Source organism: Hipposideros armiger, unplaced genomic scaffold (assembly GCF_001890085.2).
Source record: "Hipposideros armiger isolate ML-2016 unplaced genomic scaffold, ASM189008v1 scaffold_380, whole genome shotgun sequence".
In the NCBI taxonomy this organism is placed as follows: Eukaryota; Metazoa; Chordata; class Mammalia; order Chiroptera; family Hipposideridae; genus Hipposideros; species Hipposideros armiger.
Window position 1 is genome coordinate 489,840 of NW_017731730.1, and position 16,051 is coordinate 505,890.

The 16,051-nt window shown below is 46.3% G+C and overlaps 1 protein-coding gene across 3 annotated transcripts in view; it reads right to left on the reverse strand.

Annotated features, from left to right (window-relative positions):
* The window catches only part of SCN10A (sodium voltage-gated channel alpha subunit 10), a 75,524-nt gene that overhangs the window by 1,762 nt on the left and 57,711 nt on the right, over positions 1–16,051 (reverse strand). For all 3 annotated transcript variants that reach the window (XM_019662733.1, XM_019662732.1, XM_019662731.1), the window contains 6 exons: positions 12,863–12,985; positions 10,422–10,706; positions 9,604–9,657; positions 8,463–8,600; positions 6,135–6,239; positions 2,719–2,989 (listed from right to left, as the gene is read on the reverse strand). In XM_019662733.1, the coding sequence (XP_019518278.1) occupies positions 2,719–2,989; positions 6,135–6,239; positions 8,463–8,600; positions 9,604–9,657; positions 10,422–10,706; positions 12,863–12,985 (976 nt within the window). The remainder of the gene's footprint in view (positions 1–2,718; positions 2,990–6,134; positions 6,240–8,462; positions 8,601–9,603; positions 9,658–10,421; positions 10,707–12,862; positions 12,986–16,051) is intronic.

A 16,051-nucleotide genomic window follows, 5' to 3' on the forward strand; every position in this document is an offset into this window, starting at 1 on the left:
CATGAGTCCTGGCACAGTTGGCTGTCATCACAGTTCCTCGTCTCTACTTTATATGGACCTCCAAGTGAGCATCTGTATTCAAGGACTCTGGGCCCTCTGAGCCTGGCACAGTGGTTGGCATAGAGTAGGGCTCAGCAAGTGTTCATTGCATGTATCCTCTCTCCCTCAAGTAAATCTCACCCTTCCTACCACATTTTTATCTTTCCCTCCACCTGGAATGTAGTCTTCTTAGCCAACCTCCATGGTCAAAACCTTATTTTCTGCCGCCTAATTCAGCTGGAAGTGGCTGTGCCGTATTACACATGCGCACAATCGTTTGTCTGTTTCTGTCTATGACACAGGCCCTGCTCTTCCCTGAGAATTCAGCCTTTGGGTCATGCCTTTTCCTCCACCCTGATTCTGTGCTCTGTTAAGGCCAGGACATCCTGTGATTCATCTCCCTATCTCCTACTGTGAAGATTAACTCAGTTTCTGGCACATGGTCCTGTGGATAATTGTACATAGCCTGGTATTAATTATAAGGGAGCCGGAGGAGTTGGGCGACTTGCTGACAGCTACAGCAGAATGGCTTTGAGTGGCCAGCTGTCTGTATAATGGCTTTTCTTTCTTTCTTTCTTTCATTTCCAGCTGCATTTCAACTCTCTGTTAGGGCCTGGAGATGGGCTTGTTTAAGGTCAGTTCCAGCCCTCCACCCCAACGATAAACAAGGCTGGAAAGATGAAGGATGTATGTATCTCCCTATCTATTATCTAACTTGAAGATTTGTGAAGCTTGATCTTGGGGACCTGTGGAGGCCTACTGGGGCCACCAAAGATTAGGCTAGGCCCTTAGGTAAGATAGGATTCGAAACCTCTCAGGACAAATGGTGAGGGGTGTGGGAGCAAACTCTCTCTCCTTGCCAGTGTTCCCTTGACCCTCTGCTGCTTGCCTTTTGTCATATGAACATGTATAATCACAGTATTGTGTTTGAGGGAGAAAGGAAATGGAGGAGACTTGGGAAATAATGATAATTTTGGATTATACAACATTTACGAAAGCCCCTCTCTTAAAGTCCACTGTAACTGCCGACAGAACGGACATTTTCCCATAGTGTGGGATACATTATGTATCTATATAATCTCCTAAGATTCTTCCAGCCACCTGGTCTACATCTACTTTAAGGAAGAATAAGTGTTCATATTTGTAACAATTAGATACTCAATACATGTCTTGCTGGTGGGAAGGAAGAAACGGAAAGAGGGAGGGAGGACAGAAGAACGGACAGGTGGAACCTGCCTTGCACTTGTTTTCCAGCTGTCTCTATGAGTGATTTCTGCCCAGTGGATGGCGTTTCTGTGTGGGTCATAGGAACTGGTAGTTCAGGTGTCCACATTACAGCACTGAGTACTTTAAGTCTATTTAATTCTATATTACTGATATGGGAAGTCACATGACATGGGAAGTCACATAAGCAAGCGTCCATCTTTAATACAAAATCAGAATGGCCTTTCGAGTCTGTAACTTTGGAAGCCAAACAAACAAAACAAAGTTTCCACAAAAAAAACAGCAGCAGCAATAAAATAAAACAAACAAACAAATAAATTAACCCTCCCCCCAAACAACTAAACACAACCCAAGGCTGTGTTTCAGCACTAGGGTAGGGAGATTGATTAAGTGCTGCCAAATTGTATTTAGATGCTATTAGCCTTTGATGGTAAATCAATGGAAAATTAAATCTACAGCTATGCCTTGACATGAAAAGTGAGCAGGTCATGGTATAACAGGTCAGGATATGTTTCTAATGCAAAGGAAAGCTGGTGTGCTGGGATTTGGCCACGCTTTGGCTAAACCACACGAGGGCAGGGATAGTCTCTTGGTTGTCGGTGGGAAGCTGCTAGTTCATTAGAACATTAATCTGGTGTAAGTTCAGCTCCACCTTTTACAAACTGTATGACCTTGTATAACTTTCTTAATCTCTGAGGCTCAATTATAAATGTATAAAATGAGGAAAATAACACTTCTTCACAGGGCTACTATCAAGATTCATGGAGCCCAGCCTGGTGCTCAGAACTCAGCAAGCACTCAATTATGGCCACTCTAGTCCTCACTTTAGCCTCTGACTCTGACACCTTTGGCCCCGAAATACTGGGCCTGTCATTCAACAACACCCAGCCTAGACCATAATAGCATTGACCTCTGGCATTGATCTCCTGACTTTTCTATTACTCATATTCCCTAAGTGGACATTTATACAAAGTTTCATTCCAGATTCTTGACTTATGAATCTCTGCTGAACAATCTCCCCCTGGGCTTTCCTCACTCAGTTGGCAACCCACTTCCTTTTCCAAAAAGTCTTTTATGACTCACTTCACATCACACCACCCACCCTCTGATTTGAAGATCATAAAAAGAAGACCCACTGGAAACTCTATCATCTTAGGTTTTCTGGAGGAGCAATTGTTCCCTATCAGCCCCCAAAATTCTGGCGATGGCTGTGCACCCAGTAGGTTTCTAAAGATACTTCATGACAGCATGGAGAAGGCCAATGGAAGCTCTCCATGTCGTTAGAGGCCCTGGGGTATTTTAAATCTGCTGCTTTTGAAAGACAACAAATACGGGGCTCCTCTAATGTATAGCATGTGTTGAAAGAGTTTGTTGGTTGTCTCTTTGGTTTTGAAAGAGCAGTTAAAACAACCCCAAGCCAAGGCTGGGCTTCCCCCACGTGTGATGCCCACTTACTCCCAATGGAGAGGACCACAACAATGAGGTCAAACACATTCCAGCCGTTGGTGAAGAAGTACTGCCTCAAAGCAAACATCTTCATGACACACTCGCTCGTGAAGACGGCCACAAAGAACTGGTTGATTTTGTTCAGGATTTTTGTCTTTTCCTCACTCTGATCATCAGTCTCTATCATCATGGTGACCATATTGAGGCAGATGAGGACCATGATGATGATGTCGAAAGTCTGTCTGGTCACGATGTCAAAGACAAAGCCCTGGTACTTGTTCTGAGAAGACAAGAGATGGTATATCAGGGCCTTTCGGCTAACATAAACCAGGCATCTGGAGAAGCTTCTCCATAGATGGGTTTTTAAAGCCTGTCTCTTGTCTCCCTCATGCTCCACATCCAAACAGAAGCCAAGTCCTGTCTAGAATCTCACTCTTAGTTGATTGCCTCAATTCAACTCCTCATCGCCTCTCCTGGCTCTATAAAGTCACGAGACACCTTGTTCTTGTCCATGCCTTTCCCTCCATTTGCAATGCCCTTCCAGCCCATCTCTTAGCTATCTAAATCCCAGTAGTCTTGAGTGGTCCATCTCTCTTAAGCCCCACTTCCTCCAGGGACTTCTCCTTAATCATATCATACCACGTTGCCCAATCCCTCCTTTGGATTCCCACATCCTTTACAGTCAGATTTGAGTTCTAGCATTTCACGTATGCTTGCTTCTCTTCTTCTCGACTGCACATTGAACTCTTTGAGGATAGGGACCATGTCTTACTTAACCTTGTGTTATTATAGTGCCTTGCATATAGCAGGAGTTCAAGAACCGCTTGCAAAATGATGGATTCAAGGGTAAAGCTAAGTGTGATGGTGCAACCGATTCCCGCAAATGTTCTCTTTATTCCTGCGGCTGTGCAGATGTCTAAGAAAATGCAGCTACAGGGCATAGGGTCAGGTTTTGGTTGTTTACACTCTTGGAGAGAGACAGAGTGGCCTCGATAACCAAGAGATCATGTGTATGTGGTTATTTTATGGTATTTTTAAAAAGTTCTTAGTATGGCCCTCTCTTTCCTGTGCTCTTAACATCATACTGTTGTGTGACTCCTTGATCCGAACCCCATCCTCCACGGCTCACCTCCTCCTGAGCCCTTCTCCTGAGCGCTGTAGAGCTCAGTGCCTTGATCTGCAAACACCTCTTCTGACTCACTGGTTGCTTATTCTCCCCCACACCATGTACTCCAGGACTAGGAGGTAGTTCTAACATCCTTCTTGCTCCCCACTGTCACTTCCAGACTTTTGCTCCTCCTGTATCTTGTAAAACCCTTCCTGTTAGCCCCCCTTCACTTCCTCTTCATTGCTGCCACTTACCATCCCCCTGGTTCCTCTGCTTCATTACTGATGAATTAGGCTCTTGGCCACACGTGGCCACTCTTGGCTATTATGTCTTGGTTCTTTTGCTAAATCTCTAATGACCTAATTTTTCCTAATATAAAGAAAAATCTTCCTGAACCCCACATCTTCCTCCAGCTACCACCCTACTTCTCTCCCCACTTTCACAGCAAAATTTCTTCGAAGAGTTGTATGCAGTCACTCCTCAATCCACTCCAACATAGCTTTTGTCCCCACCCTGCCACTGAAACAGTTCTTGCTAAGACCACCCATGACCTCCATAATGCTAACTCCAAGGACACATGTTTGGCATTGCTTACCAACCCCTCTGCCTTGAAACTCTCCTTTCTTGGTTTTTCATCATGCCTTATTTTCCTTGTTCTTTTCTTGACTTTCTAGATGTTCTTTTTTGAGTCTTTTTTACCAAACCATTAGATGTTAGAGTTACTCAAGGCTCAGTCCTAGGTACTCTTGGCTTTTCACCCCAATCTTTCTCCCTTGGCAGTCTCTTCAGCTTGTAAATTAATGCATATGTGAGTTTTGCTAATTATTTTCCTGAGTCACTGGACTATAATCTCCACGATGTTCATCTTGCTCACCGCTCTGTCCCCAGTATCTGCACAGTGACTGGCATGTGATAGATGCTTGATAAATAGATGAATGAATGGGTGACAGAACGGCCAGCTCTGTCACCCACACCTCAAATAAAATTATAAAGTCCCTCCACTAAATTTGAATTTGATTACATTTAATTCTGCAGGCAGGTGCTTACTGAATGTATACTATGTGCAGGGTTCTGCATGGGTGGCTGTGAGGCAGGGAGGGAGGAAGCTGTTAGGAGTCTCAGCAGGGGGCTCCCAGGAGCTGCAAAGCAGGCAGCGGAGGGAAGGGCTGTAACGGAGGCTGGTTCCTACTTCCTGCTTCATGGTGGGAATGAGTTGCTATGCTATGGGGTCAGAGCAAAGAAGCAGATCCAAGTGGGTCTCCGTTTAAACCTCCTGGCTCACAGCTTTCCTGGAGTGGGAGCAGTATTGCTGAGACACTAATAGCTTCCATTTCATCACTGAAAATGGTGAAAAAACAGAGGCCCATTCATAGCTACATGACTTCTAATTAAACAGAACAGGTGACCACATTGCTAAGTTCTGGGCTTCGAATTTGCTCCCTGGATATACAGATGCTGGGGAATGAATGGAGCGGCTCGCCAGCTGTTCTTGGCTTAGGCTGTGGGTCACACCTTTGGAACCCTTGGTGCTCTCAGAGATGATGAAGTGTGTGACTGATGATGTGATATTATAGAGCCTATTATTTTCCTATAAAGTGGAGTATGTGAAACCTGCTTTTAGTGATTTCTATTGTAGGGAATGTAATAGAATAACATTTCTCAGTCTTGTGGAAGCCTTAGTCTTTGTTATGGACCAAGCAGCTGATTTTAAAACCTGGGCTTCACCAGAAGTGAGGAGTGGTATGTATGTGCATGTGTTGGAGGTCCCCATGCCGTCCAGGTTGGCCTGCCGTGACTTGGCACCCACACAACTGTGGGGCAGAACTCCTGTGCCAACGGTGTGCTTATCTGATCAGCTTGTCCTGTTGGGACTCCTAAGGGAAGAATGTGAGCATTCTAGCACTAATTATCCAGAGGAAAGGAAGCTGGACCTGGGAAGGTGAGTCTTAGGTGGCAGAGGGCATTGCTCTCATACTTGGGGTTTCTTTCTTGGCTCTGGACTTGGAGGAGGACAGGTGATCAGGCTTGTGCCACTAAGTGGTAGATGTCAAGGTGTTGCCTGCCATCTTGATGCCAGCCAGGAGCTTCCCTAAACAGTTCTGTCTGGAGTAACTGTGGCAGATATGTTCACCCTGGAAGACCAGAGGTGCTTCCTAGAGAATTCTCATTCCTTAGACCTGGGAATGCCCACTCCCCTCATCCCTAAATTCAACCCAGATCTCCTCCTCCTCACTGGGTGCTGCCCAGGCCCCTACCCAGCACAGGCAGGAGCTGTCAGGTTGGATTCACTGATATGCCCTGCTAGAGGGAAGCTCACCAGGGGCCGGGGGATGGGCTTCTGGGGCTTCTTGGAGCCCAGCTTCTTCATGGCATTGTAGTACTTCTTCTGCTCCTCTGTCATGAAGATGTCCTGGCCCCCTAAGTATAGGAGAGGATAACACACACCTCTGTTATTAAAGCAACAGAAACTCCCAAGGATACCAAAATCATAGCATGCTGGAGAGGAAGGACATCTCAACTGTCTCCCAGCTCTGTAGGAAGACATGCCAAGGCCAGTGTCCTGCCCGGGTGCCACAACCAGTGACAGAGTAGGTGGGACTGAGTCCCAGCTCTCACTCAGTGCCTGGGGGGTTCTCTGGAGCAAAGCCTGTTTCTCATCTCCAGGAACCCAGAGGTGCTACATGGACAGAGGTGGGGAGGGTTTGGGAACAGAACCCTAGAAGGTATAAGTCAGTTCAGATCTGAGCCTTGAATCCAGCCTGTTCATTCCAGTGACATCACGGGGCTTCTAGAACCACGCTTCCTGCCAGGAGGAACTTTCTGGAGCAAAGACCCTGGGACCCAGCCCCTTGACCCGTTCCTGGAGGGGAGGAGCTGAGGACAGTTACTGCCTTATCCAAAGGTCCTTAGAGAATGCTTGATTGGTTCTCTTAAGGCCCTGACAGTTGCACGGTCCTCTGCTGTTTCAGTGTCCCTTGAAGAGGCCTTCCTCCCTTAGGATTGGATTTAGAGACCCTTTAAACCTATTTCATCCAACCCCTCACCTTTTACTTCCTGACATAATTTGAAAGCCTCCCATTCTCATAGCATGTTTGTCAAAATTCGCCCCTGCAGCTGTTGGGGAACCAGGCTGAGATATGTAGGGTTTGAGAGGAGATTTCAGAAAAGTTGTGGACACAGAGGACTTTGTGGGAAGAACATCTCTGTGGGGACAGGAGTTGGGGGTTGGCGAGTACTGAGTGGGGCCACACTGAGAATTCTGGGCAAGGAGAGAGCAAATATGGTTTCTCACTCCAGCTCGATCACTGGCTTTTTTTTTTTTTTTTAGCTGAGCCATCCTGCCACCTGTTGGCAGCTCAGCGGCTGCTCAGCTCGGGCCGGGAATCGAACTGCTGGTGCTCAGAGCTCAAGCTCTTGAGCGAGCTCTGAACCAACTGAGCCACTCAGCCGGCCCATCGATCACTGGCTTTTATCACTCTATCCCTTAACTTGGCCAGCTCCATGTCTGGGCCTAGGTTTCCTCAGCTGTAAAATGGAGAAGGCATTGTGTGAATGATCGCGAAGCCCCTAGGGCACTGATGACGCTGGTCAGGGCTCCATAGCTGTCTTGCTGAAGCCCTCTGGGGCTCCCACAGATCTGGCCTGCTCCTTCTCATCCTCAGAACCCTGGCCAAGGACTGCCTGCAGGTACTACGCCTGCCCCACTTGCTGTATATTCTAAATTATAACAATGACATCCATTAGTGACCACGGTGTGCTCAGCCCTAAATGAGGTGCTTTTTTTTTTTACAGGGTTTTATTTACCTCTCACCAAAATCATGTGAGTAGGTATTATTAACCCCATTAAAAGGACAAGAAAACTGAGGCGCAGAGAGGTTTAAAAAGTTGCCAGGGTCACCCATCCAGCAAGTGGTTGAGTTGGGACTGCAAACCCAGGTTTGTTGTGCAAACCTCAGACCAATGCTGTACTCTCAGTGCTGGGCTGTGATTTCTCCACGTGGCCCCTTTTTGCTCTGGAACTTGGTTTACACGAATCTAAAAATGGTGCCCTATCTACCTCATGGATATGGAGTGTATTAAATGAAAGGATAGCACAAAAGCATTTTATCCCATTAACAAAAATATGAGAGGTTATCTGGGATTGGGTTCCCACTCATCAGAGTCAGGACCCATGGAGGCAAGGAACTTCCTCCCCGTCCCAAGGAGGGCTGGAATTCTGCCAGTACTGGGGACCTTCCTGAAGTGTCCTGGCTCAGTACTCTAGATGTCGGGGCTCCAGGCAGACGCAGAAAGTGCTGGAGCCCTTTCTTTCCCTGTTGATTTTTCCCAAGGGGTCACTTGGGGGACACACAACACACCTGGTTTCAGCTAGGAGGACCACAGCACGCTGGGAGAGAGGATGAATACCCCAAACTGGGGGGAAGGGCAATGCTGATACAGAGAAATGCACCTCTTGCAGCAGCAGCCCCAGACACCAGACAGGGGTGAGGGCTGCAATCAGGGGGCCAAGGACAGTGTTGGAGGTCAAAATTGGGCTCCCAGTCAGGCACAAAGTGCTGTGAGGAGTGATGGCTTCAGTCATGAGGCCGCGGGAAGCAAAGCATAAGATTGGCCACTACTGCAGAAACACCCAAGCCGCACTTATCTTTTTTTTCTGTTGATTAAAGTTGTCAATTATGACCCCAACAAAGAGATTGAGTGTGAAGAAGCCGCCGAAAATGATGAAGACGACAAAGTACAAGTACGCGTACATGTTGTTCTCCCACTTGGGCTGCAAGTTCACCTGTGAGCAGACAAGGAGGGGTGTCAGGAGGAGGGAGATATCTTAGTTTGTGTTCGCACCACAATCCAACCCTGAGACATGGACCTGGGTGCAGGTGGCTTATTTGGGAGGTGACCCCGAGAAGCAGGAATGGGAGAGGAGGAGGGTGAGCAGGAACAGGAGAAAAGGAGATGGAGGGGATGCTGTGAAGCAGGCCGTTGCTGGGGGCAAGTGGTGCCCCATTCTGTTTGGGCCCCCTGAGGAGCTGTGTGCAACACACCTCAGAGCTTTACCTCCAAGGGCCGGGGAAGGCGGAGCATTTATCTACAGACTCGCAAAACTTATCTGTGAGGGTTGCCCCTGGGAACATTAAATCTTTTGCCCTGGTGTGTGTGTGTGTGTGTGTGTGTGTGTGTGTGTGTGTGTGTGTGGNNTGTGTGTGTGTGTGTGTGTGTGTGTGTGTGTGTGTGTGTGTGTGGCGGAGGGGCTGCTGAGCAAACTCTGAGGCACTGAAGAAAGTCAAGTCTCAGACAGAGAATCAGAAACACATCACAGGAGCGAACTCAGAGGTGGCTGAGGGGACATGGGGCAGGGCGTCGGCAGTGTCTGCCACAGGGGGAATGGTCAGCTTCCATAGCGTCCGTCTCTGCCTGGCTGCCATGGTGCGACCAGAAATTCCATCTCATTCCTTCGGATGCCCCTGTGTTCTTGCCACCGCCCCTGCTCCCACCTCCGCTCAGGGAGTGCTCTCACCCACAGTTCTTTATCTGATACTTCCCTCAATGGTGAGCACAGGAGCTTGAGAAGCCTGAAGAGTGTGCATGGAAGGAGAACATGCTAGGTTGGCTTTAATACTCATATCCAACAGAGGGCCAGCTAGAGACTGCCCCAGAGAAGGCTAGTGCCAGGCTGCTGGGTGGTCGCCTCTTCTGGTACCAAGGCCACCTTCTTTCCAATTGAAATAGACTGAAGTGGGCAGGACACATGGAAGAAAAGGCAGTAGGCATGGTGGGCTGAGACTCACCCCTCGGGCATCGACAGCTGCATACATGATGTCCATCCAGCCTTTAAAGGTTGCCTGGAAACAAGTAGCAGAGGACACTCAGTATCTGCCCATCTGTCTACACTGGCCTCTGTTTTGATTCACTTAGTCGTCTGTTTTTTTTTTTCTTTCTTAGAGCATTGGCCCCCATGAAGTCAGTTCTGACTTGTCTCTGTATCCCGCAGGGCTGAGCTCTGTGCATGGCACACCATAGTTACTCAGGGATTATTTGTTGAATGAATGCATAAACAAATGGTGGAATGGAGGAACTTGTGGGTAACTGCATGACAAATGTATAAGCAATTGCATCAATACTTGAATAAACAGAGTACTGAATAAACAAGCGGATGAAAGCAAGGGATGAATGAATAAATGAATAGAAGTATAAATGTGTTTGACTGTCATCATCATCAGCATTATGTATCATTATAATAGACATGGAATGTAATTTATTACCCTCTAGGAGATAATTTTCAGTATAAGACTGAACATGTGGCTATACCATGTCTCTTTTGTACAAACAGTGAATCCTAAGTTATTACTTGATACAATCCCATGACAGGCGCATCCCTTTATTCTATTCTACCAGCCCACATGGGTCTAATCGCACCACGGGGAGATCACACTCATTCATAGGCCCTCTAACCTCATGGTGTCATCTGTAGGAATAGGGAATTACTTCAGCTCACACTGAGTGCTACACCTTGCAAAGGCTCCAAAATAGCATTTTCTGGGAGACCCCAGACCCTCCATGTTATTGAGCAGCCAAAAGAAGAGACATGGTTGATCTCAGGACTCACCACCTGCAGAAGTGCGAGGTAACCCATTGCAACATTATCAAAGTTGACCTTCATGTTGACCCAAAAGAGGGTGCCAGTGTAGTTTTGAAGTCTACAGTCAGACTCATTATTCACAATAGTCGAAAGCACAGGAGAAAAGTCTCCAGTGGTGATGTTGATGCACCTCCCAAACTTTCCTGAAAAGAAGTTCATGCCCATGATGCTGAAGATGAGCCAGAAGATGAGGCAGACAAGGAGGACGTTCATGATGGACGGGATGGCGCCCACCAGGGCATCCACCACCACCTGGGGAAAAATGCGAAAGGAACTGGAACCTCACAATTGACCCAGCCCTCTTTGCTGGATCCAATTTCTTTCTACACTCACACAGGCTGCTTCATGAAGAGCCAATGACCTTTGGAAGCAGGAGAAGTGGGTTACTTAATGCAACAATTCAAACTCAAAAGACTGAGAGACACTGGGCAACTGCAGATGGAGTTATACCTTCTCTCTAAAATTGATTCAGGGCAGGTTTCAGTGTCTTTCCTCAGGATTAAGGAAATGGATGAGTTTACAAGTACAAGGTGTGATAAAAAAATATGGTGAATGTTTAAATTAAAATTCATTACAGTAAAAGACATATTGCCATTAATCCCCCTTAAAATACTCCCCCTCACTTCAAACACACTTATCACATCATTCTTGTCACTTTCTGAAGCAGTTCTGGAAGCTCTCTTTTGTGAGTGTCTTTAGTTGTGCTGTCATGGCTGCCTCAGTGTTCTGAACCGATTCAAAACACTTACCTTTCATGGTCATTTTGACGTTGGGGAAGAGCCAGAAGTCGCATGGTGTCAGATCCAGTGAATAAGGTGAATGAGGACACACCGTAATGTTTTTATTTGACAGAAATCACCATACCAGAAGCGATGTGTGACATGGAGCCTTTCTGTTGTGATCACAAAATACAGTGAATGCTGCTAGCGAGTGCCATCCAACAGAAAGGCAGGGATTTTCAACATGGGAAGCAGTGTGTCAAATCTTAGTAACAGTGCGTGACAAGTTTCAACTTGTCTGGTGCAGTCAGTTGGGTGTGAGCTATGGTTGAGAGAAGGTGTGTTTTAAAGTGTGCTGTAAATCATTCTCCATCATGACAACGCTTCATGTTACACATCGCTTCTGGTATATGGAAATTTCTGTCAAATAAAAATATTACAGGGAGTCCTCATCCACCTTACTCACTGGCTCTGGCACCATGTGACTTCTGGCTCTTCCCCAAAGTCAAAATGATTCAGGACATCGAGGCAGCCACGACAGCATAACTAAAGACACTCACGAAAGAGGACTTCCAGAACTGTTTCGGAAAGTGGCAAGAACTATGGGATAGGTGTGTTCGAAGTGAGGGAGAGTATTTTGAGGGGGATTAATGTCAATGCATCTTTTACTGTAATAAATTTTCTTTATTTAAACATTCACTGTATTGTTTGGTCACACCTCACACATATATGCTCATTTAGGGGTGTGAGTGTATATGTGTTGTGTTGTCACATACTTCTAGAACCTTGTTTTATTTTCCTTAAATACAACACACTAAATATAGTTTATAGTATGCATTGGTCAAGAATCAGTGGCAACCTAAATCCGTATTCACAAACTTGCTTATTTTTACATCAGCAACTTGGAGATAAAATAAATGTCAAACTATTTCAGTCATAAGCTCCTAGTGTTTGTAAAATTATAAGTTCATTTTAAAAGTCCACTTTTGTTTTTGAAGATCTGATGTCAATGGTGGAGGAAGAAAGCAAAAGTTCACTTTCTGTACCAGGAGACTTGTGTAATTATGAGGAAGGGGAGGGGGAAAATTAGTAGTCCTTCATCGCCTCATGAGGCAAGGGCCAGGCCATGTGAGCGTTCTGTCCTGAGGAAGACAGTGGAGACAAGGTGGAGGTTGAGATGTATAAGGAAAGGGAAACAGCTACAGGATCTATCACTGCATTAGTTTGGAGAAAACATGTGTTCTAGTGGGTGGTGGCTGAGGTGCTGAGCTGATGATGTCACTACATTTAAATGGAGTATCAGAGGAAAGGCTCATTTGTCATGGAAAGTTGAAGAGCTTGGGATATTCAGAAGATTATGGCAATGAGGACATCTTGGCAGGGTGGGGAGATTGAGGTAAGGGATGCCTGTAGAGTCATGAAGCAGGATCGCTAAGAGCGGGAGAAGTGAGGTCTGAGTCCTGGCAGATGTGATGTTAGAGGTGGGAATGGAAGAGGGGCTCACAACGGGACCTGGAGGGGAACTAGGAAAGCTAGGACATTGCAGCACCACCAGTGTCCATGAAGTGAGGACCCAGAGCTGACCTGTGGGGGTGGGGCCCAGAGTCCCGGGTTACTGGCATGGAGGGCATAAAGGGAGGAAGCGGTACCAAATACTGCAGACAAGAGCAGTTTGGAGATAGGTCTTACCCGCATGCCTTCAAATCGAGACAGAGCCCGCAGTGGCCGCAGGGCACGGAGGGTCCGAAGGGCTTTGATGGGTGCCATATCAGAATACTTCAGGATCTTCGCTATGAGGCTCGTTAGTGAGATCTGAGTGCAGGCAGAGAGCAAAAGCATCACTTTTAGGGTTCCAGAGAGGAGGTCCTGGTAGAAGGAGACAGGAAATCCCTCCCACCTGCTACTCTGTCTAAGCCAGCATCCTGGCTCCCACCTTACTCCGAATTCCAATGAGAGGTCCAGAGAGAGTCCAACCCCTTCCCTTTTATTAAATACTTCATTCACCACTTATCTGAACCTCTGAGAAAGAAAAACTCAGTCTCCCACATTGCCAGCCCCTGGTATGTAGGCGGCCAAGTTCCCAGTGTATTAAATCAACCTTCCCATTCCCCTCTAGGGGCACCAGCTGGGCCCCAACAGCCTGGAAACTTTGATTGGCTTTCAGAGATTTGGAAAGATGATGTTCTTTCGTGGGGGTTATGTGAAAGTTTATTTTTGAGGAATATAAAGTTAGTTTCAATTTTATTTGCTCAGAAAAACAAGGTGGAAAGAGTCCTGGTCTGGGTGGGGTCTAGTTCCCTCTTGACCCCTGATTTTTTGTGGCCTTGGGTTAGTGCTCAGTCAGTCCAGGTCACAGTTTCACCCTCTGTAAAATGAGAATCAGGCTAAGAGAATTCCAAGGCCCTTCAGTCAGAATGACCCATGTGGGTCCAACTTTGACAGACAGCTGAGATATAATGAGTGAGTTGTGAGTTTCTGTTGTCCTGTCAGATTTTCCAAGGATTGCAAAGGACACAAACTGACATGGTGGAATAGTCACACCTTCCAGGAATTCTGAAGGTGGCAGGGAATACCATATGCATAGGCTTGAGCTTCCTGGAGACAGTGAACCAATCCTAGGAGACCCCAACTCTACCATGACTGGTGGGCTGAATTAAAGCTTAGCTTAATCCTGGCAGCTAGGTGGGGATGTACCCCAGAACTTCAGGAAGGGAGGGGTTTATACTTGGGTGCTAGAGCCTCAAACGATGCCTATTTTCTGAATGGGTGGCATATTACACCAGGACAAAGACTAGAACCCCCTTCATTCATCCATGCAGGGCTCCAGACACAAGCAGGGGGCACCTAACTGCCTGGCTGACAGAGGCCAGGGAGGTTTGGGGCCAGTTCCAGGCTGGACCCTATTCAGTCTTTTGCTCAGCCCCCTGGGAAGGCTGCCTCATGTGCAAAATCTGAAGCTGGGGCAACCCTTGGCTGGAGCTGCTCCATCAAAGCCCTTCCACCCAAACCCAGCTCCATTACCACTGCCCAGGCCACTAGCCTCCCAACTGGTCTCTAGGCTCCAGTATTGCATCCATCCCATCCATTCTCCACTGAAAATCTGATTATGATCTTGTCTCCCTCTTATTTCTAACCTTCCCTGGTGCTTTATCACCCTTAGGATACGCTTCATACTCAGCCTGTATGACACAGCCACAGCCTACTTTTACAGTCACATTTCAGTCATATATTCTACCCAAATCAAATTGTTCCCTAAATGTCCCTGTGTCCGTGCCTTTGCTCAGGGTCATCTTTTAACTAAAATTAGTCTTTCCCGGTCCTCTATGCACCTCAGTGCTCCTACTCATTTTAAGTCCTATGCCTAATGCCACCTCCTATATGAAACCTTCCCAAAACCCACTCCCTGAGTCGAAGCAGGCTTATGTCTCTGTGTCCCTAAGATACTAATTATTTCCAGCAGTGCTCACCACATCCGCTCTTATAATATGTTTATTTTTCTCAGTGTGTAGTACCTGCTGGGATATTAAAATGTATACTCCTGGAGATAGGGAGTTTTTATTTATTGGCTTTTTGGCTTTTCTCTCTCCCATAGAGCACCTCATAAGACAATCTTATGTTCAGTAGTTATAAATAAACATCTGATAAATTGAAAACAATGTAGAAGCATGTTGGAAATAGATGACAGGAAGGAAAGAAACAAGGAAGAACAGTTGGATAGAAAGTTGAAGGATGATTATATAGAAGAATAGATTAAAGAATATAAAGATGGATAGAATAGATAGTTAAAAATAAGGATGGAAGAAAGAAAGCAGAGAAGAAAATTAAAAATATGGAATAGTAGATGGATGTGATGGATGAATGCATGAATGGAAAAGGGATAAATGTACAGATGGGTGGGAGAAAGGAAAGATAGGTGGATTGGTTAAAGGAAAAATAGAAAGATGGAAGAATGGAAGGATAGAAGGATGCTTGGATAGAAGGTGCAAGAATGAGTGAAGAGAAGGTTAGATGATTGGATAGTTAGATAGAAGGATGAATCAAAAGATAGGAAGATAGAAGGACTAAGGACCAGTGGATAGATGAATGTAAGGAAGGTTAGGATGAATGGATGGGCAAAAGGGGAGAAGAAAAGAATTTTGAAAATGATGGATGGAGGGAGAGGACTTATGGAAAGAATAAATGAAAGAAGTTAGGATAAATGGATGTTTGAAAAGAAGGAAAAAGGAAAGGTGAATGGTTGGATAAAAGAAAGGAGGGATGTATGGAAGAAAGGATGGATGGTCAGAAGGAAGAATTAGTAGGAAGGTGGATGGAATGAGTAGGTGACCATTTAAAGTGATCAAGACTGAAGCTGGTGAGATGTCCATAGGTAGGAGTGACTGTGCCCCTAACAGGGGTGGGTAGCCAAAATAAAAAATTTCCCTTCATTTATGAATAATTATTTTATATGCACAAAATTATCAACTCGGATTTCAGGCCTTATAGCTAATCCCTGTGGTACAGTGACCTGATGCTGCGAGCGGTTTGGTATCAGGAAAGAAGAGAATCGAGTGCACAGACCTGCAGTGGAGGGCCTGCCAAGCCAGGAGGCTGGACAGAATGTTCTGTACTGGACCCCATCCAGCTCCAGGAGGCAAGTACCAAATACAGACACAGTCCCTGACACCTCTGATGCGCAGACCTGAGTGTTGGTGGTTGTTGAAGTGGGGGAGGCAGAGACAAACATGACATGTGCCTCCACCTGCCTGCAGGGAACCCTCAGCTATGCAGCAGTGAGCAAATAACTCAGTCAACCATCTTGCATAGCCAAGAGGGCAAAGGCCTGGGCTGTAGAGGTTAAGATAAGGGAGAGACCGCTCCTAGCTTTGGGGGTAGGAA